A 23,539-nucleotide genomic window follows, 5' to 3' on the forward strand; every position below is an offset into this window, starting at 1 on the left:
TTTCCCGGGAAGTTTCTGACCCTTTGCAACCCGACTTAGATTTACGTGCATTTTTGTTGTTGTGTTGTGAAACTGTTGGATATTACTGCACTGCCTGAGCTAGAATCACAAGCATTTCGCTACACCCGCAATAACATCTGGTAAACACGTGTATGTGACCAATACATTTTGAGTTGATTTGAAAAGGCACCTAAAGGACTCTGACCATGAGAAACAAGATTCTCTGGTCTGATGGAAATAATATTGAACTCTTTGACCTGAATGCCAAACGTCACGTCTGGAGGAAACCTGACACCATCCCTACGGTGAAGCGTGGTGGCAGCATTGCGATGGGGGATGTTTTTCAGCAGGGACTGGGAGAACAGCCAGGATCGAGGGGCTGATGAACGGAGCAAAGTACAGAGATCCTTGATGAATCTAACAAAATGTGTACATATTTGACTAGGCAAGTCAGTTACGAACAAATTCTTATTTACAATGATGGCCTAGGAACAATGGGTTAACTGCCTTGTTCAGGGGCAGAACAACTAATTTTTACCTTGACAGCTCAGGGATTCGATTTAGCAACCTTTCGGTTACAAGCCCAACACTCTAACCACTAGGCTACCTGCCGACCCAAAGTCAAGGAGTATGAATACTTTCCGAATGCACTGTATATACAGGGCTGTGCAAAAGTATTCAGGCCCCTTGGATTTATTGTGTTACAAAGTGGGATTCAAATTGATTGAATTGTACTTTTTTTTGTCTACAGTCTACACAAAATATTCTAATGTCAAAGTGGAAGGAAAAATAGTAACATTTAAAAAAATATATAATAATAACAATGAAATAACTATAAAATATAGTCGTTGCATAAGTATTCAACTCCCTGGGTCAATACATGTTAGAAACACTTTTTGGCATTGATTACAGCTGTGAGTCTTCCTGGGTAAGTCTATAAGAGCTTTGCCCACCTGCATTGTGCAATATTTGCCCATTATTTTAACCATTCTTCAAGCTCTGTCAACATTGGGGATCATGACTAGACAGCAATTTAAGTCTTGCCATAGATTTTCACTCTGTCATTAAGAGTGGAGTCGACTACAATGTTGTTGATCCATCCTCTGTTTTCTCCCATCACAGCCATTGAACTCTGTAGCTGTCTTAAAATCCCCAATGGCCTCATGGTAAGACCCCTGTGTCTTTGTGGTTTAATACATACTCCACAGCATAATTATTACCTTGACCATGCTTAAAGAGAGATTCAATGTCTGATTTTGTTATTGTTATCAATTTACCAATCACTGCCCTTTGAGGCTTTCGAAAAGCTCCCTGATATTTGTAGTTTAATCTATGCTTGAAATTCAATACTTGACTGAGGGACCTTTACAGATGTTATATGTATGGGGGACAGAGGAAGTGTTAGTCATTAAAAAAGTGTGTCCATGTAACTTATATGATTTGTTATATCAAATTTGTCTTCTAAACAAATGTAGGCTTGCCTAAACAAAATGGCTGAATACTTCTGCAACGACTATTTTAGTTCTGAATTTATCTTAAATAAATAATAATTCTTCCACTGAAAATACAGAGTATTTGTGTGTAAATTGACAACAAAAAAAGACAATTCAATAAATTTTAATCCCACTTTGTAACAAAAGTGAAGACATCCAAGGGGGTCTGAATACTTTTGCAAGACACTGTATTAATATATACTGGGTCATAGTTCAGGTGGGCCTTCACACTTCAGCAAACAATGTTTTTCTTGGTATGCTCTTTTCATATACTGGGTCATGTTCAGTTTGGCACACTGTAGCAAAACCTTACCTCCATGTTTTAGTCCATTTTGAAACGTTTTCACCCTACTGAACATACCCAAGCCTGGACGCTTTGCTTCAATATCAGCTAAGAGTTGGCCACATGGCCGCCCTGTCCATATGATCACTGGATGTCTGGCTTTGGCCAACACTTGCTCTCTATTTATCTCTATCCATGTTCCACTGGCTACCATCAACTAGCACCCTCTTGTTCACCCTGACTGACCTAATAGGAATATAATATTTATTCTTAGTACAAACATCTTAGAATGGCTACCAGTGGAACAGGCATGCTTGTCCAGGTATGTTGTTAGTCACATGTACAGGAACGCAGATGTAATTGCAGGGTGGGGGGAGCAGGTAGCTGCCTAGTGGCTATTCATGGTCTGGGGGTAGAAGCTATTGGCCAGTCATTGCCCTGATAGTCCTGTACTGTCTGAGTGAAGGAAGTGAACCATGGCTCGGGTAACTGTATTAGCAATGAGTCAGGATATTTGACATGTTTCACCACATGAGCCATACTGTGCCAGCTGACTATGTGTATTGACCAGCTGACTGTATGTCTGGTTGTTTCTCCAGTAGAGCTGAGCTATTAGTGCTTTTTTAGGTCTATTTAGGTTTCGGTTCAATTATTTAAGAAATTATCACGGTTTTTGGTTGCGACTATTTTTTTAAACATGAAATGCATGATGAGATAATGACGTTACATTGATTTTAGAGCTTTTAATGGAAATTCCAAAGCCCAAAATAGTGAACATTGATAATATTTCATTGTCTCTGTCAGGTCCACATTGGGTAGACATCAATAGAAAAATAGGAAATTACTATGCAATATTTCAGCTACTTAGTTTTTATTTGATGGCTTTATTATTGCTCATTCCTTAAAGTAATCATCTCTGCTCAGGCAGTAGCAGGCAGCCAGGCCATATAACACCTATGTGCTCCCCATACTGTACGGTCTTCGTATTTTGCCAAACTGCATATTATGCTGCAGAGCTGTCTGACAATCATTTTACTAGTTCTTCAAAGTTGATAAGGCATACTTTCACAAACTGTCTCTGTCCCTCTTGTCGTTGTGTACATTACTCTCTCATGTGGTCTATGCAGTCTGTGTATCTAACCTAATGTAGCAGGTGTAAAATGTATCCGTCCAAAGATCTGTATATAATGACGAGATGCTCCCGTTTACCGCCTAACAATGGGAGTTGTTGTCCCAAAGGCGGGAATGCAGGCGACAAGCTTAGGTCCAAACTAAGCCAATAGACTTCGCAGACCTCTCACTTTTGCCTCTTCCTCTCTGAGCAGTCTGTCTAAATGGAATTCAAGTAATTGAACCGACATCAGTCAATTAGTTGTTTAATAACAGAAAACCCCCAGAAAAGTTGGTTAATCGCTCAGCACTATTCTCCAGTGTACTGACCAGCTGACTGTATGTCCTCTGGTTATTTGTTCAGTGTATTGACCAGCTGATGCTGGTGCAGGCAGAGCTGCAGGACTCGGTGAAGGAGCTGGCTAAGACCAGGAAGAAGTATCAGGAGACAGAGACCATGGCCCAGGCCGTCAGGGACAAGGCCGAGCAGGACGCCAAGTACGTGCACGCACACACACAAACAAAAAAATCCTACCCCTACGGCCCTGTGGAGATTTGAGAGGATCAGATGGGTAACAAATCTGAGGGAAAGGTGGAGCTATTGCCGTAATGCTACCTATCCAATCCTCACGAATGTACAGGAGTGACAATGTAAAAGACTATAGGGAATCATTGGTCTTGTGTAACTCTGTTCACATATATGTTCCATCTCTCCCTCTGTTCTGTCCAGGTCCAAACTGAGTCTCTTCCAATCCAGGTCCAGTCTGCAGAGGGCAAGTGTAAAGGTGAGAGAATTAAATGAATCCATTTTATGTAAGGCCAATTGGCCATGACTACAAACTCAAGTGCATATGGGAATGGAGAAAAAAAGTACAACTATCAAACTAAGTTACTGATGTGCATGTTTTCAGCTGAAAGCCAAGAGGAGTGAGTGTAACTCCAAAGCCACCCATGCCAGGAACGACTATCTCCTCACGCTAGCTGCGGCTAACGCTCACCAGCAGCGCTATTACGACACTGACCTGATCGACTGCATTAAGGTGAGGCGTTGGCACACACAAAGTATGCGGGCATTCCAGGTACTTTTTTTTGCAGTTGCCTCATATCTCAGGTGATTGCTGTGTCATAGTTAGCATGACTGCAAAAACAGACTACCTGGAATGCCACCACCAGTGTGCGAGTGTGTGAGATGGAGGGTTATTGCTGCATTACTGATAAATTACAAGTTAAGTTATTTCCCTGTTTACTGCGCTCCTCAGGTCCTGGATGGGAGCATCTATGAGCAGGTGAAGGACTACCTGGTCTCTCTGTGCCAGATGGAGCTTGAGTCCTATCAGGCTGTTCACAACACTTTCAACATCCTCCTGGAGAACTCCAATGGGGTGAGCGCACGCAAACTAGCCCAGTGGCCGTGTGTCAAGTGTCTCGAAGGAGCGCTGATCCAGAATCAGTTTAGCCTTTTAGATGAAAAAATGTATAGGAAATGAAACTTGAACGGGGAATTGTGGGATGCTTGATACTAATGGCCCCAGGTATTATCCTTCATTGAACTAGCCTGGACCAAGATCTGTTTGTGCTGTCTTGCCAACTCCTATGGTCTAATGATATTGGCTATACAGCACAAACCAGGCTTTTATTGGAGTTTTTTTTTCTCCCCAGCATTCTTCTATGCAGAGAATGCTGGGAAGTCGGTGTAACAGGTGGTTAGATCAGAACCTTGTCTGAAAGCTGAAGGATTGCATTAACTCCCCCAAGCTAATGCCTAGGCTTTAGCTCAGTGTGCAAGAGACCCAGGTTCAAAACCCAGATGGTCAAGTTAGCATGTATACCATTGTTTAGTTCCATATTTTTCTTTTAAAGCTAGAATTGTTCATTTAAACAAAACAAAGCATCTCCCCACCCCTGTTTTGCTAAAAAGCTCAGGGATGGGGCTAGAGAGTTATGCGTGCAACGACTGACCCTCCATGATATCAAATGTATAGCTTTAACCATGTTTTGAGGCTATACAAGTGTTTGTTTACGTTGTTTCCAACCAGTGGAGTGAGGCAAGCTTATGTTTTGGGTTCTGATGGGGTACGACCATTAAACAAAGCTCATGAGGCATTTATAAATGATATTCTAGACAAATCTATGGGTATAATATAATTTAAGTCCAAAAATTTATGTAGCAACTATGGAATCTAGCTTTAAGGATTTAGAGATTACTTATCCCAATAGGCTGTTGTCTTCCTACCTATTAGGTTACCCCTCAGCGATCTTAGTCCTGGGCTCTTGGGGTCATCTTGTGTTTCTGTAACCCGACTGTAGTTTACAGTTAGTTTCCGCTCAACCCAGCATGAACGTACAGTACCAGTCAAAAGTTTGGACACCTATTCAGGGTTTTTCTTTATTTTTAATATTTTCTACCTTGTAGAATAATAGTAAAGACATCAAAACTATGAAATCACACATATGGAATCATGTAGTAACCAAAAAAGTGTTAAACAAATTGAAATATATTTTAGATTCTTCAAAGTAGTCAACCTTTGCCTTGATGACAGCTCTGCACACTCTTGGCATTCTCTCAACCAGCTTCACCTGGAATGTTTTTCCAACAGTCTTGAAGGAGTTTCCACCATATGCTGAGCACTTGTTGGCTGCTTGTCCTTCACTCTGTGGTCCAACTCATCCCAAACCATCTCAATTGGGTTGAGGTTGAGTGATCAAATAGCCCTTACACAGACTGTTGGTGTGTTGGGTCATTGTCCTGTTGAAAAACAAATGATAGTCCCACTAAGCGCCAACCAGATGGGATGGTGTATCGCTGCAGAATGCTGTGGTAGCCATGCTGGTTAAGTGTTCCTTGAATTCTAAATAAATCACAGACAGTGTCACCAGCAAAGCACCATCACACCTCCTCCGCAATGCTTCATGGTGGGAAATACACATGCAGAGATCATCCGTTCACCTACTCTGCGTCTCACAAAGACATGGCGGTTGGAACCAAAAAAAATCAATTTTGGACTCATCAGACCAAAGGACAGATTTCCACTGGTCCAATGTCCATTGCTTGTGTTTCTTGGCCCAAGCAAGTCTCTTCTTCTTATTGGTGTCCTTTAGTAGTGGTTTCTTTGCAGCAATTTGATCATGAAGACCTGATTCACACAGTCTCTCTGAACAGTTGATGTTGAGATGTCTGTTACTTGAACTATGTGAAGCATTTATTTGGGCTGCAATTTCTGAGGCTGGTAACTCTAATGAACGTATCCTCTGCAACAGAGGTGACTCTGGGTCTTCCTTTCCTGTGGCGGTCCTCATGAGAGCCAGTTTCATCATAACGCTTGATGGTTTTTGCGACTGCACTTGAAGAAACCTTCAAAGTTCTTGAAATGTTCCGGATTGACAAACCTTCATGTCTTTGAAGTAATGATGGACTGTTGTTTCTCTTTGCTTATTTGAGCTGTTCTTGCCATAATTTGGACTTGGTCTTTTACCAAATAGGGCTATCTTCTGTATACCACCTCGTCACAACACAACTGATTGGCTCAAACGCATTAAGAAGGAAAGAAATTTCACAAATGAACTTTTAACAAGGCACACCTGTTAATTGAAATGCTTTCTAGGTGACTACCTCGTGAAGCTGGTTGAGAGAATGTCAAGAGTGTGCAGAGCTGTCATCAAGGCAAAGGGTGGCTACTTTGAAGAACACTGCATGATTCCATATTTGTTATGTCATTGTTTTGATGTCTTCGCTATTATTCTGCAATGTAGAAAATAGTAAAAATAATGAAAAATCCCTGGAATGAGTAGTTGTGTCTGAACTATTGACTGGTACTGTGTAAATGCAGGGAGGCAGCGAGCTGTAGGTGCCAGATCCCACAGAGGGGTCAGATTTCTACCGGCTGACTCATATAGTTCCTCTTTCACTGTGACGCCACAGCAGGCTGTGTGTGTGGGTGTATAGTTTTGACCTCTCTCTGGTAATCTTCCTATGACCCTTGAGGTGACCGTGAATGCTCCCCTGTGACTTTAGGTCATGCTGCACTCTGCTCTGACTGTCAGTGGTCCTTTGATGGCCCTGGCTTAAATAAGAACAGTGTGGTCACTCGCCGATGACATAGGCCTCTTCTGTCATGATAATGAGTTTTATCTATTCTAATCCCTTTATGCCTCTTTCAGATTATCAGTTGCTTCTATTGTGCTGTATTATGAGGTTAACTAAATGGCTATGTGTGCGTGTCTGCATGTGTGTGTGCATCTGCGTATGTTCGTGTGTTCTCTTCAGATGATGCAGGACTTTCACCAGCAGCAGTTTGTACAGCAGAACCAAGTGTTCCACAGTACCCCAGCCATCCTCTTCCAGCCCATCAACACTGACACGGTGGGTAGTAGTGCTACGCTAATGCTACGCTAATGCTACTTCTCTCATGGAACGTGTTGGCTAGTGCTACGCTACACACTAGCTATGCTAAAGCTACCCTCTTGTAGAACCACTGGTCCTTCTTCACCGCTAGGCTAGCTAACCTGCTCTACCGTACATGCTTTGTGCATATGTGTAACCAAGTTGAATTTGTAGGCTCACTCCTCAACTTGAAATGCCTCTACCCATGCCATTGAATTGCTAGCTTTTCTTTGGCGTAGCTGGCTAAGGCATTGCGAGACAGGATTGGGATTTGTAAAATCCATCACAGTAGTGGACCTGTGAGGGAGGAAGCAAGCTGTTAAATGACAGTGACGTCCATTACATGCAATGCTTGTGTTTTGGTGAGTGTGTTTGTGTTGCACGCAGGTTTTTTTTTTAAAGGGGTGGATCAGTTTAAAATTGCGGAAAGAATGTTAGCTTCCAATGTAATTGTCTGCATCATTTCCAATCCCCGGTATTTTTTTGTTGTAAATATATATATATATATCCATAAACACATGCATACATATACACATATATACATACACATACCTATATAGACATACTTTTTTTAAAGAATATACCTTTATTATTATTCCCTGCAAACCCTACCGCCGATCCCCCAATTGGAGTAAACTAATAAACACTTCTGCTTTTACCTTCAATTTCTACATCTTATACACATTTTACAGACACAGTCTACTTTACAATAGTTCTCTCTTGTTTGTTCTTAGTCCTTCCTCTATTTCTGATGTCCATCCAGTTTGATTTCTATTTGTAACTATGCTATTTCACAAAAGTTCCGAACCTATATACATTTTACAGATCCTGTATGCTTTACAATGTTTATCTTGTTATTAGTCCCACCCTTCAGCTCCATTCAACCCCTCCCATCTATCTCTCAACATCATCCATTTCGGATTTCTATTTGCCATATATTTTTCAACTGTGCTGTGATGCTTCACAAAATAATTGAACCTTCCTATTCTCATAGCTTCTACAGATTGTAAATGAAAAATAAACATTTTTGCTAAAATAATTATATTATTGATTGATTTGACTATGGCTTTTCAAATCACCCAGTATTGCTATCTGTAGCGTTAGTTCTAGGCAAATGTTGCAATTCTTCATCCATTCCTGGACCTGTGACCAAAAACGAGCTACATATGTACAATACCAAAATAAATGATCTAACGACTCTGCCTCCTCACAGCAGAATCTGCAGAGCTGGGAAGATTGTATCCCCCATATATATAACATTATATTAATTGCAAGAATTTTGTATAGTAGTTTAAATTGAAAAATTCAAAGTTTTGAATCCAGCGTTGTTTTGCGTATCAATTCATTGCACGCAGGTTTGTTTGTATGGTTTATGGTGTGTATGTATATGGTGTGCATGCGAGCCCCAGAGGAACATGTTCTCAACTGACCCAGCCTGCCAGTCAGTCCGTCTGCTCGCCAGTGCACTTGTCCGCATCCTCTGCCGCCTGCAGAGGGTGTTTGTCTCCAAGACCCTCGTTGTTTTCCGTTGGTAGTGAAACAAGCGGTGGCCTGTTCCTAAAGAAAACATTTAGTGATGCAGTTGCACCCTCCACCTCCCTCAAACCTACCCCCCCTTTCCTCTCCCTAAACAATGTGACAGAAGTATCCGTATCTGGCTCTCGCTCTCTCCCTCGCTGGCTCTCGCTCTCTCCCTCGCTGGCTCTCGCACTCTCCCTCGCTGGCTTTCTGTTCTTTTTTGCTCTGGCTCGTTCTTTCTCGCACGGTATCACTTTCTCAATTCAAAGGGGCTTTACTGACGTAATTGAAATGGGTTTTATTGACATGTAATTCAAAACATAAAAATGTAAAGAAACAAAACAAACTAGAAATGAACAGTAAACAGCAATCACTAACTCAGAGGTTGCTGCCTACACTGAGACCCAATCACTGGTCACTTTAATATATGGATCACTAGTCACTTCAAACAATGCCACTTTAAAAATGTTTACATATCTTACATTACTCATATGTCACTCGGCAATCGCTCATCCAAATATTTATATGTACATATTCTCATTCACCCCTTTAGATTTGTGTGTATTAGGTAGTTGTTGGGGAATTGTTAGATATTACTGCACTGTCGGAACTAGAAGCACAAGCATTTCGCTACACTCGCATTAACATCTGCTAACTATTTGTGTGACCAATAAAATTTGATTTAAATATTGCATACACCAAGGTTTCTGAAAGATAAAGGCATTTCTAATGTTATCAGCTGTGTACAGTGATTTAACAATGTGCAAATATTTGAAATACAAATGGTAGGGGTGTCTGTGTTTTAGAATAGATAAAAGCGCATATTATTGTGACCGAAGAGCTCTCTCGCTCTCTCTCGCTGAATGTACTCATAATTATACATTTAGCCATTTGGACTGTGTTTATTATTTTGTCAGGGCTTAGAGATTAATCAGATGTGTGCGCATGAATCATGCCAGGGGTCATCATCAGTCATAGGAGTTGACCTATACACCTCCTGAGGAGAGGTGAGACCAAACTTTGTGGTCCTGTTGCGCGTGTCCATCAGATGGCCAGTGATCTCTGTTCATTACCGAGTGCAATGGAAAATGTTTCAAATCATTTTGTATTAGGAAACAAACATTAGCGTTTTGATTATTAGACAAGTCCAGGGACGTCCCTCCCCGTTTCAGTACGTTTTCTTCTGTTTGGTGGATAATGAACACTTAGTGTTACAGAACGTTCTGATATAAGTCTATTATGTAGAACGAATATGATTGTAGGTCATGTAGACTAGAGAACCGTGTCAGCTCTATTCCTTTATATTTTTCAGTGTTCAGAACATATCACATTACACATCAGAGAGGCCTGGACTGAGACTTCACGCCTTGTAGATGAGTTGTGGAGAGAAATAAGAACAAGATTATTCCATTTTAAATCTGGAATTTATGTTTTTCTGATCGCCTTCTAATCCTATATTATTGGAATCAACCTACCCCCGAGCAAATATCAGACATTTCACATTGTACTGATTACATCCCTGATTTAGAGACCTTGCCTTTCATGGATTGGCTGTGTTCCTCTTGTGAGGTCATCCATAGAGGAAGTGCTTTCCTCTAGGTTGTTTTCCTTTCGACACAAACATACACTGTTTTGTCGTCTGCCTCAATAGTGGAATAATGTTTTTTGCTACGCCGCCTTGAGTTCATTCCTCAAAAATCTAATTTCATAATATTTGCCAACATTCACCCTCAAACGAATACCAGCTCCAATATCCAACCATAAATATTTAGGTGAATGTCTGTTTTATATGTACCATATATTATGTCTTTTTGACTTATTTTAATAGATGCACGGACAGATACGGATGCTGAATATGTTTAGCTGAATATTATCAATTATTATTCAACTCTCTCTCTCCCTCCCCTATACATCATCCCTGGTCACTAGGTGGGGCAGTTGCAGAAGGAGAGTGGCACAGTGGAGGAGCACAGTCTGGATAAGGAGGCACGGAAGTGGGCGACCCGAGTGGCACGAGAACACAAGAGCATCATCCACAGTCAGAGGGTGAGAGAGAGAGAGGGAGGAAAAGAGAAAGGGATGGAAATTTTCAAAAGCGAGAGCGAGGGATCGCCTATTCAAAGTGTCTCAGAGTAGGAGTGCTGATCTAGGAAAAGTTTTCTGCCTTTTAGATAAGATTACATGGACTCATAGACTTTATGACTTTATGAATACGGGCTCAGATTTGTTCAACTTCAGTACACTTCCAATATAAAATACTAATAATTAATCCGTTTTATGATGCTTGCACTGTGTCAGAGGGAAGGGAAGTGATAACGTTTAGGAAACGTTCGAACCATCGCCCTACTGGCCTGATGGTTTGTTGTTCAAATTTGGTGATAAGATAACGGATGTAGGTAGTTCTTGGCCAAACTCTGACAAGTGTTTTCCAGTAAACCAGGATGTAACATGGCCCTTTAACAACCCCGTTACTTGAAATTATATTAAATGAGTCATGCTTTATCTGTGAGAGTTTTACAATTTCTTCTATTCACTGTAATGTTGTCTACCATTTATTGCTTGATTATTTCAGCGTTTCTCATTTTCATGGCCCTATTGTTTTAGCATTTCCTGCTTTTGATTTGGTTCCTCCTTTTCATTGTGTGGTGGTGTAGTTTCTTTTAAGATTTATCATAGGTTTTGTCTACTGTACTATGCAGGGAATAGGGCGCCATTTCAGACGCAGCCATTAAGATTGGTTTGTTCTCTACATGTTACCTTTCAGGCCCTGGAGGACTATGGGACCCAACAGGGGCTTCCGGAGCAGAACCTCAGCGAGCTAGAGCTCAAGATGGAGGAGGCCAGGGAGAACCTGCGGAGAGCAGAGGTAAACTTGTGCGTGTGTGTAGTGAAGTTTAGTAGGATTGTGATTTTATTTTTTATTTATTCAACTAGGCAAGTCCGTTAAGAACAAATTCTTATTTACAATGACGGCCTACACCGGACAACACTGGGCCAATTGTGTGCCGCCCTACGGGACTCCCAATCACGGCAAGTTGTGATATAGCCTGGATTCGAACCAGGGTCTCGCCTCTAGCGCTGAGATGCAGTGCTAGACCACTGCGCCACTCGAGAGCAATGAGGTAGCCCTGCCTGCTGCTTCAAATCTGTCACCCTTGGCCCAAGAAGGAGACGTTGGTTTCCTGAGCAGGAGACCATGGTTATGATTCCACCAGTGCTCACATGTGTGTGTGATCCCTTACTGAGGTTTGTTTATCAGTGGGCCAGCTCTTGCCTCTGATGCCCCCTGTTGGTGGATAAGGCAGAATACATCCAACATAGTTCTAATGGAGCTTTTTATTATAGCATCAGAGTCATTACTAGGGTTGCAAAGTCCCAGGTTTTCCAGAAATCCCAGTTCGTAGATTCCTGGAATTAGGAGGGAATAAGCATGAAATTCATAATATGTCACTAACTCCAGACCGTGAAGCTGAAGGCAGATGCTCGTCTGGCTCTACTGAGAGAGGCAGGCATCACAGTGGAGACGTGGCTGAAGAGCGCCATGAACCAGGTGATGGAGGAACTGGAGAACGAGCGGTGGGCCAACCTAAATGCCCATGATCTTTCACTCTCCGTGAGTCACAAAACACACATTATGTATTCAAATACGAGTCAACATTTCATACACACAAACGCATCTCGATTTGTCATTTTGTCCCCTTTATACCTGCCTACTGGAATTTGCCGGTCTCAGGTAAATCCCATAAGGGAGCTGAGGTGCGTCTTTAAGACACTGTTTCTCAACCTTAAGGTGCTAGCTTAGCCTGTGCTGTGTTTGTGTTTTGAGATTGACTAGCCTTGTGAAACCAAGCTAACAGCATGTGAGCTTGCGAGATCAGGATGATTTAACAAGGCTACAAATTTTGCAGTCACTGATCTACAAACCACCTTCTCACTATGTCACGTCTCAAACTCATTCCACGGAGGGCCGAGTGACTGCAGGTTTTCGCTCCTCTCTTGCACTTGATTGGTCAATGAAGGTCTTTAATTAGCAAGGAACTCCCCTCACTTGGTTGTCTAAGTCATAATTGAAAGGATAAACAAAAAAAAACAGCAGGAACTAGGCCCTCCATGGAATGAGTTTGACACTCCTGCACTAGGTGATTGAAAGTATAGATTCTGCGGCTTCCCTTGCTCAAAGGGATCCTCTACAACTTTCTGTGTGTGTGTTTTTAGGGTACAGGTGACCTAGAGAGGGAGGAGGATGAAGATAGTGGAGAGGTGATGGACGACAGCAGCTCCAGCCCCTCCAGTACCCTCAGGAACTACCCCCTCACCTGCAAAGTGCTCTACTCATACAAGGTACCCCCACACACAGTGCTTTCCTATTATCTTTAAGCTGGCAAGTAACTCAGCACCTTGGATGCGGTGCAGTATGGTACCGTACCTCGTACCATATACAGTGGGGAGAACAAGTATTTGAAACACTGCCGATTTTGCAGGTTTTCCTACTTACAAAGCATGTAGAGGTCTGTATTTTTTTATCATAGGTACACTTCAACTGTGAGAGACGGAATCTAAAGCAAAAATCCAGAAAATCACATTGTATGATTTTTAAGTAATTAATTTGCATTTTATTGCATGACATAAGTATTTGATCACCTACCAACCAGTAAGAATTGCGGCTATCACAGACTTGTTCGTTTTTCAGTACACTCGTTACCTGTTTAAAAGACACCTGTACACACACTCAATCAAACAGACTCCAACCTCTCCACAATGGCCAAGACCAGAGAGCTGTGTAAGGACATCAGGGGTACAATTGTAGACCTGCACAAGGCTAGGATGGGCTACAGGACAATAGGCAAGCAGTTTTGTGAGAAGGCAACAACTGTTGGCGCAATTATTAGAAAATGGAAGAAGTTCAAGATGACGGTCAATCACCCTCGGTCTGGAGCTCCATGCAATATCTCACCTCGTGGGGCATCAATGATCATGAGGAAGGTGAGAGATCAGCCCAGAACTACACGGCAGGACCTGGTCAATGACCTGAAGAGAGCTGGGACCACAGTCTCAAAGAAAACCATTAGTAACACACTACGCCGTCATGGATTAAAATCCTGCAGCGCACGCAGGGTCCGCCTGCTCAAGCCAGCGCATGTCCAGGGCCGTCTGAGGTTTGCCAATGACCATCTGGATGATTCAGAGGAGGAATGGGAGAAGGTAATGTGGTCTGATGAGACAAAAATAGAGCTTTTTGGTCTAAACTCCACTCGCCGTGTTTAGAGGAAGAAGGATAAGTACAACCCCAAGAACACCATCCCAACCGTGAAGCATGGAGGTGGAAACATCATTCTTTGGGAATACTTTTCTGCAAAGGGGACAGGACGACTGCACCGTATTGAGGGGAGGCTGGATGGGGCCATGTATCGCGAGATCTTGGCCAACAACCTCCTTCCCTCAGTAAGAGCATTGAAGATGGGTCGTGGCTGCGTCTTCCAGCATGACAACGACCCGAAACACACAGCCAGGGAAACTAAGGAGTGGCTCCGTAAGAAGCATCTCAAGGTCCTGGAGTGGCCTAGCCAGTCTCCAGACCTGAACCCAATAGAACATCTTTGGAGGGAGCTGAAAGTCTGTATTGCCCAGCGACAGCCCCGAAACATGAAGGATCTGGAGAAGGTCTGTATGGAGGAGAGGGCCAAAATCCCTGCTGCAGTGTGTGTAAACCTGGTCAAGAACTACAGGAAACGTATGATCTCTGTAATTGCAAATAAAGGTTTCTGTACCAAATATTAAGTTCTGCTTTTCTGATGTATCAAATACTTATGTCATGCAATAAAATGCAAATTAATTACTTAAAAATCATACAATGTGATTTTCTGGATTTTTGTTTTTTAGATTCCGTCTCTCACAGTTGAAGTGTACCTATGATAAAAAATTACAGACCTCTACATGCTTTGTAAGTAGGGAAACCTGCCAAATCGGCTGTGTATCAAATACTTGTTCTTCCCACTGTAGGTCCTGTGAGCAGCACGTAGCTCCAACCTATAATATATTAACGGAATTGACTGGGGCAGTCTTGCAGTAATGAAACATTACCTCTTTCCTCTCTCTTCTCTCCCAGGCGTCTCAGCCAGACGAGCTGACCATCGAGGAACAGGAGGTGCTGGAGGTTATCGATGATGGGGACATGGAGGACTGGGTCAAGGTACAGAGCGCTTTTCAAGAGTGGCGCTACCTCAGTTTGTGTTTTAACTAGAATAAAGCAAGAGGTACTCTGAAGTCATATCATACTCCTACTGTACACATCAGGGGTTGTGTCCAATGGGGAGGGAACTTTTTTGAAACAGAGTGAAATAGGGAGGTACTACTTCAACTTGTTCAATAAGAACTTTGTTATATTTTCCATTACAAAACATGTTGCAGCAGTGTGCCCTACTATCACTGATGATAACCCTGTGTGTGTGTGTGTTCCAACATTGTCTCCAGGCCAGGAACCAGACAGGCCAGGTGGGCTATGTCCCGGAGAAGTACCTGCAGCTGCCCTCGTCCAACAGCCTAATGAGCATGCTCCAGTCTCTGGCCGCCCTGGACGCTCGCTCCCACTCCTCCAGTAACTCTACCGAGCCTGAGCTGGCCGAGTCAGAGCTGCACACGCCGGGCACACCTATTGCCAACGGAGACTCCAGTGGTGGTGAGAGACAGTGAATTTTGCCGAAACGTTTGGACAAGTCACTTAGTCATGCATTGATGTCAGTGGGAGATGAAAGGAAATTGGACTTAAGTAAAAGTTAGGATTCGCCCCACATTGAATAAACAATGTCATTGAGATGTTGTGACCATTTATTTTTTAAATGTTCTCTTCATTCTGCTCTCTTACTCTCTCTTTCCCTCAGTGTGCTTCGCCAAGGCCCTGTACGACTACGCGGGCCAGACAGGTGAGGAGCTCTCGTTCCCTGAGGGCGCCATCATCCGTGTGCTGAGCCGCGAGACCTACGAGGATGACGGTTTCTGGGAGGGCGAGTTCAATGGCACCGTGGGTGTCTTCCCTGCTGTGCTTGTGGAGGACCTTCTGGCAGCGGGTGGTGCCAGTGGAGACAGCGAGAATGGCGACGTCTCAGGAGAGGCCAGCAGCAATCCGCAGGTACACACATGTATGCAATCACCCTAGGAGCTGTTTACCATACAGATGGATAGAGGACTAGTGCCCAAAAGCCTGTTTTAGCATGGGCAGCACCATTGAGGATTTTCACCATTTTGTTGAACCTGGATGGAATTATATGATCCTTCCTTATCAGGAGCCAACCTTTGCTTTATAGCTGTTCAAACAACACACTACAGGTGGCAGTATGCATCCTTTCAGTTTGTCTTCTACTACTTCTATGAGTTGGTAAACAATGTACCACTACAAAATGGAGATGGCCTCAACGGCGCTGCCCATGCTATCACAGATGCCATAATGGGACAGATACAATGTTGTGTCCTCTATCTATCTATATGCTGTTTACACACATGAATCAATGAGGGAATGAATGGAGAAAAAAAGGTTCTCACGGCTCACATTCTCATCCATACAGTATACGTCATAAAGATACTGTATAACAGTATCAATATATTACTGTTTTATTTCATTCTGTGGTGTGCGCTGTCTTCCTAGGCGTCCCCCGCTCCTCTTTCCGAGTGCTCTCCACAGAGTCCCTTCCTTCTGGGCCCGTTCCATAGCAGCCCCTGTCAAAGCAGCCCCCTCCTGACCCCCACTCTGCCCTCGCCCCAGTCCAGCCCCTCCAGTGCCAGCGCCTCCCCCATACCCCGCCCCCCCTCCATCAATGGCCACCATAGGCCACCGCCCGCACCACTCAAAGGCCACTTGCAAAGTAAGAACCACTCCTCAAAGGCTGACTATTTATTATTTTGCACTTTAAACATTATTGCAATGCATATCATTCATTGCCTGGTCCCAGATCTGTTTTGTGCTGTATTATAGTCCATGGCATGACAACAAACATAGGAGTTGGTAAGACGGCACAACCAGATCTGGGACCAGGCTATGTTATTTATCATAATAAATGCACACAAAATAGACCATGTAAAAAAAGTAGGGATGTGGACAAGTAATAAACAACCACATGGATTTTAAGAGTCCTCATTCTGAGATTTGACACATCTGGGTTGTTTTCATTAAGGCACAATGTCACTACCCTGTAGTGATTTCTATGCCAAGACGTGGTGATGATGACTCTGTCTGCCCCCCTCACCTTCAGGTCCTGCCCAGAACTCCACCCAGCCCCCCAGGTACCCAACAGATGGTGGTGCGGGGGGCACCATTCGACCTGTAAGTCACACTGTATGGATACTGACCCTTGTCCGGTTTGAAAAGACTCGTTGAGGTTCCACTTGGCGCTCAAAGGAATAACCTTTGTATGTTATGGACAGGTCCGCGCTGCACCGCCGCCCCCCAAGCCGCAGCAGCCTCGTGGCCAGGTGAAGAAGAGGGAGGAAGTGGAGATCACGCTGGTGTAACACCGCCGCCGTGGCTGCTACCCACAGCCAGATCAGACCTGACCCCCCCCCAGATTGGCTCCAGAGCCCCTGAACCAATCAGGGGTTATCCCCACTCCCCACCGGAGAGGCTCCATGAGGTAGCCCGAAATTTGGTTTGTCTGCCTCCACACAGTCCAAAGCCAGTAGGGCTGAAATGTTGTGCGGTGCGGAGAACCCAAATAATTGTGCAATTGACACTGTTTCCAAATTCCAACCCCACATCCCATTTTCTAGTTCACTTTATTATTTTTCTCTGTTACCCATCTTTTTCCTTGGTCAATAACTATTTTTCTCTGTGCTGTATTCTAACTGTGTTTTCTTACTCTCTCAACCTCTTTCTCTTTGTCTCTCTCTGGCTAGCTCCCTCGCCTTCATAACTGGGCATTGAGCAATGGGGGGGGGGGTCTTGCCTTGTTGTTCGAGCAAGATATCGCCATTGGATTACTATTCAACAAAGTGTTGCTAATTTTGTGAGAGGATTGTACATCTGTCACTATGTTTTGTTTTTTTAACACAGCTAAATTCCAAGCCAGATCTCTGTTTGGTTCTTGGTAGATTGTGTTAATGTTGTCTCCGCACATTTCAGGGAAATTGACAACACGGTAGAGGCGGGTATCACTCCTGTACCTGAAATACGTCTTTAAAAAGTGTTTCCAACATTTCATAAACAAGGGAAAAGTGGCAATTTTGGAGGGTTTAATTGTTTAAGATAGGAATAGCCCCATTGAGGGCAAAATCTGGGTCACACTGTGAAACTAGAACAAAACTGCCCCTGACATGTAAATTTACTTCTCTTCTAAATGTATTTGTACAACTTCCTTGTGTTAAAACTTGGGACATTTCAAGATTGCCAGGGGCAGTCTATAGTGTATGTATGAGTAAATGTAGACTATTTTTGTGCTACTTTTTGTTGTAAAAACAAGGATCTAACTATGTTGTCATCAATACTAATCTAGGCGTAAACTAGCCAATAATAGTTGCTGGTGAGAATAGTTTTTTCAGTCAGGAATGCAGACTGGGTCGCAGTTCAAGACGGAAAGCATCGCAAGGTGATTTGCAGTTGTGCGGTGCGTCCCTGGGTCAGACCATGAGTCAGACGTGCCTTAAAGTTCCCGGAAGAGAATCTCCATAGTTTCTAATTCCCTACAGGAAGTGTGAACTGACTGAAATACTGAAGCACTTTTTTGATATTCTGTTAATGCTCTTTTCAGTATTGCTGCTTGGTCTCTCTCGTGGTTGCTGCATTGTTTGTCTACTTTGATTTTTTTTGCTCCATCTATATCGGTATGAGTATTGTTCTCCTTGTGAAATGCATTTGATTTATGTCGCCAAAAAATATATATTTGTTTACGTTGGGAGGTATGATTGATTTTATTTGATGTATGATTTTTAATTGTATCATTTAAATATTAATAGTTTACAGAGCTTTGTGATGGATAGCTGTGCAGCAATTTTACATTAAGGATTAAAACATACGGAAACGTATAAATTGTTGATCATAGGAAATCAGGAATCTGTCAGCCACGTTGCTGTGTTCTCATTGATCTCCTTGAGATTTGAATGTCAAACTTATTTTGAAGTTTACCCTGTTATATTGAAAAAATACATGTGGTTGTGAAATACTTTGACACAACCATGAAGTAGTTTTTTGTCATTATGTTCCTGATTTATTTTCAGTATCTTCAGAGATACGGTAGAAACAAAACGGCCCACTCTGATGTAGCATCTGCAGCAATAGCAGAAAATCTAAATTATTTAATTGATTAAGATTTTTTTTTTGTTAAAATAAATATGGAATAAAATTGGCTGAAATCACATTTTGTTCTGTTTTATTCAACATTTCACAAAATAATCGTGGGTTTCCACTAGGATGCCACAGACACGAAGTCAACATTGGCTATAAACTTTCACTCAACGTCAACAAATGAGATTATTGTGGACTTCAGGAAACAACAGAGCGAGCACCCCGCTATCCACATCTATGGGACAGCAGTGGAGAAGGTGGCAAGGTACGTTCCATCAGCGTACAAATTGAAATGGTCCATCCACACAGACAGTGTGGGGAAGAAGGCACAACAGCGCCTTTTCAACCTCAGGAGGCTGAAAAAATGTGGCTTGTCTCTTAAAACCCTCACACTTTTATAGATGCACAATCGAGAGCATCTTGTCGGGCTGTATCACCGCCTGGTACGGCAACTGCACCGCCCACAACCACAGGGCTCTCCAGAGGGTGGTGCGATCTGCACAACGCATCACCGGGGGCAAACTACCTGCCCCCCAGGACACCTGCAGCACCCGATATCACAGGAAAGACAAAAAGATCATCAAGGACAACCACCCGAGCCACTGCCTGTTCACCCCGCTATCATCCAGAAGGCGAGGTCAGTACAGGTGCATCCAAGCTGGGACTGAGAGACTGAAAAACAGCTTCTATCTCAAGGTCATCAGACTGCTAAATAAGCATTCACTAGCACAGAGGCTGCTGCCAACATACAGACTTAAAATCATTGGCCACTTTAATAAATAAAACACTAGTCACTTAATAATGTCACTTTAATGTTTACATATGTATAATGTATTCTATATTATCTACTGTATCTTAGTCTGTCGCTCTGACATTGCTCGTCCATGTATTTATATATTCTTAATTACATTCCTTTACTTAGATTTGTGTATTAGGTATTTGTTGTGAAATTGTTAGATATTGCTGCACTGTCGGAACTAGAAGCACAAGCATTTCGCTACACCCGCAATAGCATCTGCTAAACACGTATGTGACCATAAAATTGTATTTGATCATAAACTAAAAATCGAATTGTTTTAATTAATATTTTAAGGTTAGATATAAAACGTAGAAATAGTTGTGGTTTGTGACTTTGTGGCTGTGGTAACTAGTGACAACCAGAATTGTGGCAGACTGGTTTGGTCTGTGTATCTACCATTCATTGGTTAATTGATTCAAAAGACGACGTGAAAAAAACGAAAACGGCCCGTTTCTGAATTTGAAAAACGAAAATCGGAAATAGACTTGTTTTCTCCTTTATTGGGTCAAAACATGGGCATGGAATAACAGAAAACAAATAAAACTATTCCGATTTTCGTTTTGTTCATACCCGGAAGTACTCACTCCCTTATAGAATATTCAAGTTGTTTGGGGGGGTGTTTACAGCACAAATTATTTATTCTGTGACAGGAAGATAAAAATGATGTTGTTAGCTCAAATGCCTAATTTATCATGAAGATAGCTTGCCAATAGAACAATCTCTACATCGGCACAAAGTTGGTTTGCAGTAGCTGGCTAGCTAGCCCAACATGATCACTGGCTATAGTCATGCTAACTAGTAGTTCAAGTGGAAGTTAGTTAGCACCTCAACATGCTACAAGATTAAGCTGCCCGGCCAGAGCTACCTGCTGAAGAAAGGTGAGATTTCTCCATTTCTTTCTGTAGATAATTTAGCTAGACCTTCTGGCTGTGCTTAGTAACTGCTGTTCATTATTATTAAGTTATATCTGTCACTTTTAACTATCTGGCACTTTGCTACTGCTTACACATGCAACAATATCCAGTGAAGCTATATATCAACTTGTATTAGCCAAATACAACAGGTGTACAGTGAAATGCTTACTTACAAGCCCCTAACCAACAATGCAGTTATAAAAACATGAATAATAAATAAAAGTAACAAGTAGTGAAAGAGCAGCAGTAAAATAACAGTAGGGAGACTATATACAGGGTACCGGTACAGAGCCAATGTGCGGAGGCACCAGCCAGTCGAGGTAATATGTAAATGTAGGTAGAGTTATTAAAGTGGCTATGCATAGATAATAGAGTAGCAGTTGGTGTGTGTGTGTCCTGAATGTTACAGCAGGAGAAGGGCACAGTATGGCATCTGAGCAGATAATCATGAACTTCATGTAGTTACATCAGCCGATACAGTAAGTTAAAATGTGCCTTTTTATTGCTATGGGTATACTTCAAACATCCTACCTGCTCACTACAATTGGCCTACTTCTTGGAATGTATAGGGGGGGGGGGGGGCTGATTAATGATACATAGCCAGTCTGATATTACTTGATTACTGACCATTCCCTCCTCTCTCTCTCCCACCCACAGGACCATTCACACAGTTAAGTCATTCAGCGCTATCCATTGGACATATTCTCAAGGTCCTGCACTACCGTCTCCTACAACACCCTGGTGCGAAGCAATAAGCCTGGCCCCATGGCTGTAAATCAGCATATCTCTCTGATAAATGTTAACAGGAACATCTACATAAGTATTCAGATACTTAACTCAGTACTTTGTTGATGTACCTTTGGCAGCGATTACATCCTCGCTACAAGCTTGGCACATCTGTATTTGAGAAGTTTCTCCCATTTTTCTCTGCAGATCCTCTCAAGCTCTGTCATGTTAGATGAGGAGCGTTTCTGCACAGCTATTTTCAGGTCTCTCCAGAGATGTTCAATCAGGTTCAAGTCCGGGCTCTGGCTGGGCCACTCAAGGACATTCAGAGACTTGTCCCGAAGCCACTCCTGCGTTGTCTTGGCTGTGTGCTTAGGGTCGTTGTCCTGTTGGAAGGTGAACCTTCAGCCCAGTCTGAGGTCCTGAGCGCTCTGGATCAGGTTTATATCAAGGATCTCTCTATGCTTTGCTCCGTTCATCTTTCTCTCGATCCTGACTAGTCTCCCAGTCCCTGCCGCTGAAAAACATCCCCACAGCATGATGCTGCCACCACCATGCTTCACCGTAGGGATGGTGCCAGGTTTCCTCCAGACATTACGTGATGCTTGGCATTTAGGCCAAATAGTTCAATCTTAGTTTCATCAGACCAGATAATCTTGTTTCTCATGGTCTGTCTTTCGGTGCTTTTTGGCAAACTCCAAGCGGGCTGTCGTTTTTTACTGAGGAGTGGCTTCCGTCTGGCCACTCTACCATAAAGGCCTGATTGGTGGAGTGCTGCAGAGATGATTGTCCTTCTGGAAGGTTCTCCCATCTCCACAGAGGAACTCTGGAGCTCTGTCAGATTGACCATCGGGTCCTCGGTCACCTCCCTGACCAAGGCCCTTCTCCCCGGATTGCTCAGTTTGTCCGGACGGCCTGCTCTAGGAAGAGTCTTGGTGGTTCCAAACTTCTTCCATTTAAGATTGATGGAGGCCACTGTGTTCTTGGGGACATTCAATGCTGCAGAAATGTTTTGGTATCCTTCCCCGGATCTGTGCCTCGACACAATCCTGTCTCAGTGCTCTACGGACAATTCCTTCCACTTCATGGCTTGGTTTTTGCTTTTCCAAGTCATGTCCAATCAATTGAATTGACTCCAATCAAGTTGTAGAAACATCTCAAGGATGATCAATGGAAACAGGATGCGCCCGAGCTCAATTTCAAGTCTCATAGCAAAGGGTCTGAATACTTATGAAAATAAGGTATCTTTTTTTTGAGAGAGAGAGATTTGGAACATTTTCAACAAATGTGTTTTCTCTTTTTCTTTTTATGGGGTATTGTGTGTAGATTGATGAGAAATGTTTTAATTGAATCAATTTTAGAATAAGGCTGTAACATAACAAAATGTGGAACAAGTCAGGGGATCTGAATACTTTCCTACTGCACTGTATAGATGACTCTTAGACAGTTTCAAATTGTTTGCCTGTGAATGGTTGTCCACATCAAGTTATTTACGTGTTAACTTTGTGTTCTTATACTGAGTACCTCTCATAGAATTTGCATGATCCCTTAACTGCCACATACTCTTTCTCTCTACAGGATACATTAGGGGAGTTGCTTTGCTGTTGGCACCCCCTCATTCTAAATTTTGCTCACTCTTGTTCAACTGCTGTTTGATTAAATTAGTTTAATTCAATGTTTAAATTTGCTTCAAGTGGGTTTTTTTACGTAACGTTGACAGATGGCACTTGTATGGAGGGATGTGGGGGAGAGTGGATAGATGGCTGTAGATGGGTTTGGTTGAAGAAACTCCCTTTCCCCTTCTCTTGATGAGTAATAAAAGTAAATGTAATTGCAGCATTTTACCTGTGATTCAAAATCAAATAAAATGTTAGCTTTTAGCTTATACAATATAAGACAAAATGAGATTTATCTATTCACTACTGACCAAATGCGTTCACCAACCACTTCAAGCTAGCATTGCCTGTTTTAGGCCTGTTTAAGTCTTAAGGTAAAAGCACTTTGGATGAAGTGTTCAAATGTGATACAGGCTGTATTATTATGCTTAT

General features: G+C 42.6%; 1 protein-coding gene and 1 long non-coding RNA gene across 5 annotated transcripts in view; both read left to right on the forward strand.

Annotated features, from left to right (window-relative positions):
* Positions 1 to 19,123, forward strand: part of LOC110537662 (F-BAR and double SH3 domains protein 2) — a 46,142-nt gene extending 27,019 nt beyond the window's left edge. For all 3 annotated transcript variants that reach the window (XM_021623873.3, XM_090192557.1, XM_090192558.1), the window contains 15 exons: positions 3,251 to 3,384; positions 3,617 to 3,671; positions 3,798 to 3,926; positions 4,146 to 4,268; positions 7,151 to 7,246; positions 10,715 to 10,831; positions 11,550 to 11,651; positions 12,246 to 12,398; positions 13,001 to 13,126; positions 14,892 to 14,975; positions 15,257 to 15,461; positions 15,664 to 15,911; positions 16,425 to 16,641; positions 17,029 to 17,099; positions 17,201 to 19,123. In XM_021623873.3, the coding sequence (XP_021479548.2) occupies positions 3,251 to 3,384; positions 3,617 to 3,671; positions 3,798 to 3,926; positions 4,146 to 4,268; positions 7,151 to 7,246; positions 10,715 to 10,831; positions 11,550 to 11,651; positions 12,246 to 12,398; positions 13,001 to 13,126; positions 14,892 to 14,975; positions 15,257 to 15,461; positions 15,664 to 15,911; positions 16,425 to 16,641; positions 17,029 to 17,099; positions 17,201 to 17,287 (1,947 nt within the window). In that variant the 3' untranslated portion in view covers positions 17,288 to 19,123. The remainder of the gene's footprint in view (positions 1 to 3,250; positions 3,385 to 3,616; positions 3,672 to 3,797; positions 3,927 to 4,145; positions 4,269 to 7,150; positions 7,247 to 10,714; positions 10,832 to 11,549; positions 11,652 to 12,245; positions 12,399 to 13,000; positions 13,127 to 14,891; positions 14,976 to 15,256; positions 15,462 to 15,663; positions 15,912 to 16,424; positions 16,642 to 17,028; positions 17,100 to 17,200) is intronic.
* A 1,069-nt stretch (positions 19,124 to 20,192) lies between these two features.
* LOC149979192 (uncharacterized) lies at positions 20,193 to 23,174 on the forward strand. 2 transcript variants are annotated; one of them, XR_016485088.1, is made up of 3 exons: positions 20,208 to 20,729; positions 21,175 to 21,244; positions 21,423 to 23,174. It is a non-coding gene; the product is annotated as an uncharacterized LOC149979192 (long non-coding RNA). The 2 variants fall into 2 exon arrangements; XR_016485087.1 differs by lacking the exon at positions 21,175 to 21,244 and having other exon boundaries at positions 20,193 to 20,729.
* Positions 23,175 to 23,539: the final 365 nt, after the last annotated feature.

This window comes from Oncorhynchus mykiss, chromosome 12 (assembly GCF_057628025.1).
Source record: "Oncorhynchus mykiss isolate SJ-2025 chromosome 12, ASM5762802v1, whole genome shotgun sequence".
NCBI lineage: Eukaryota > Metazoa > Chordata > Actinopteri > Salmoniformes > Salmonidae > Oncorhynchus > Oncorhynchus mykiss.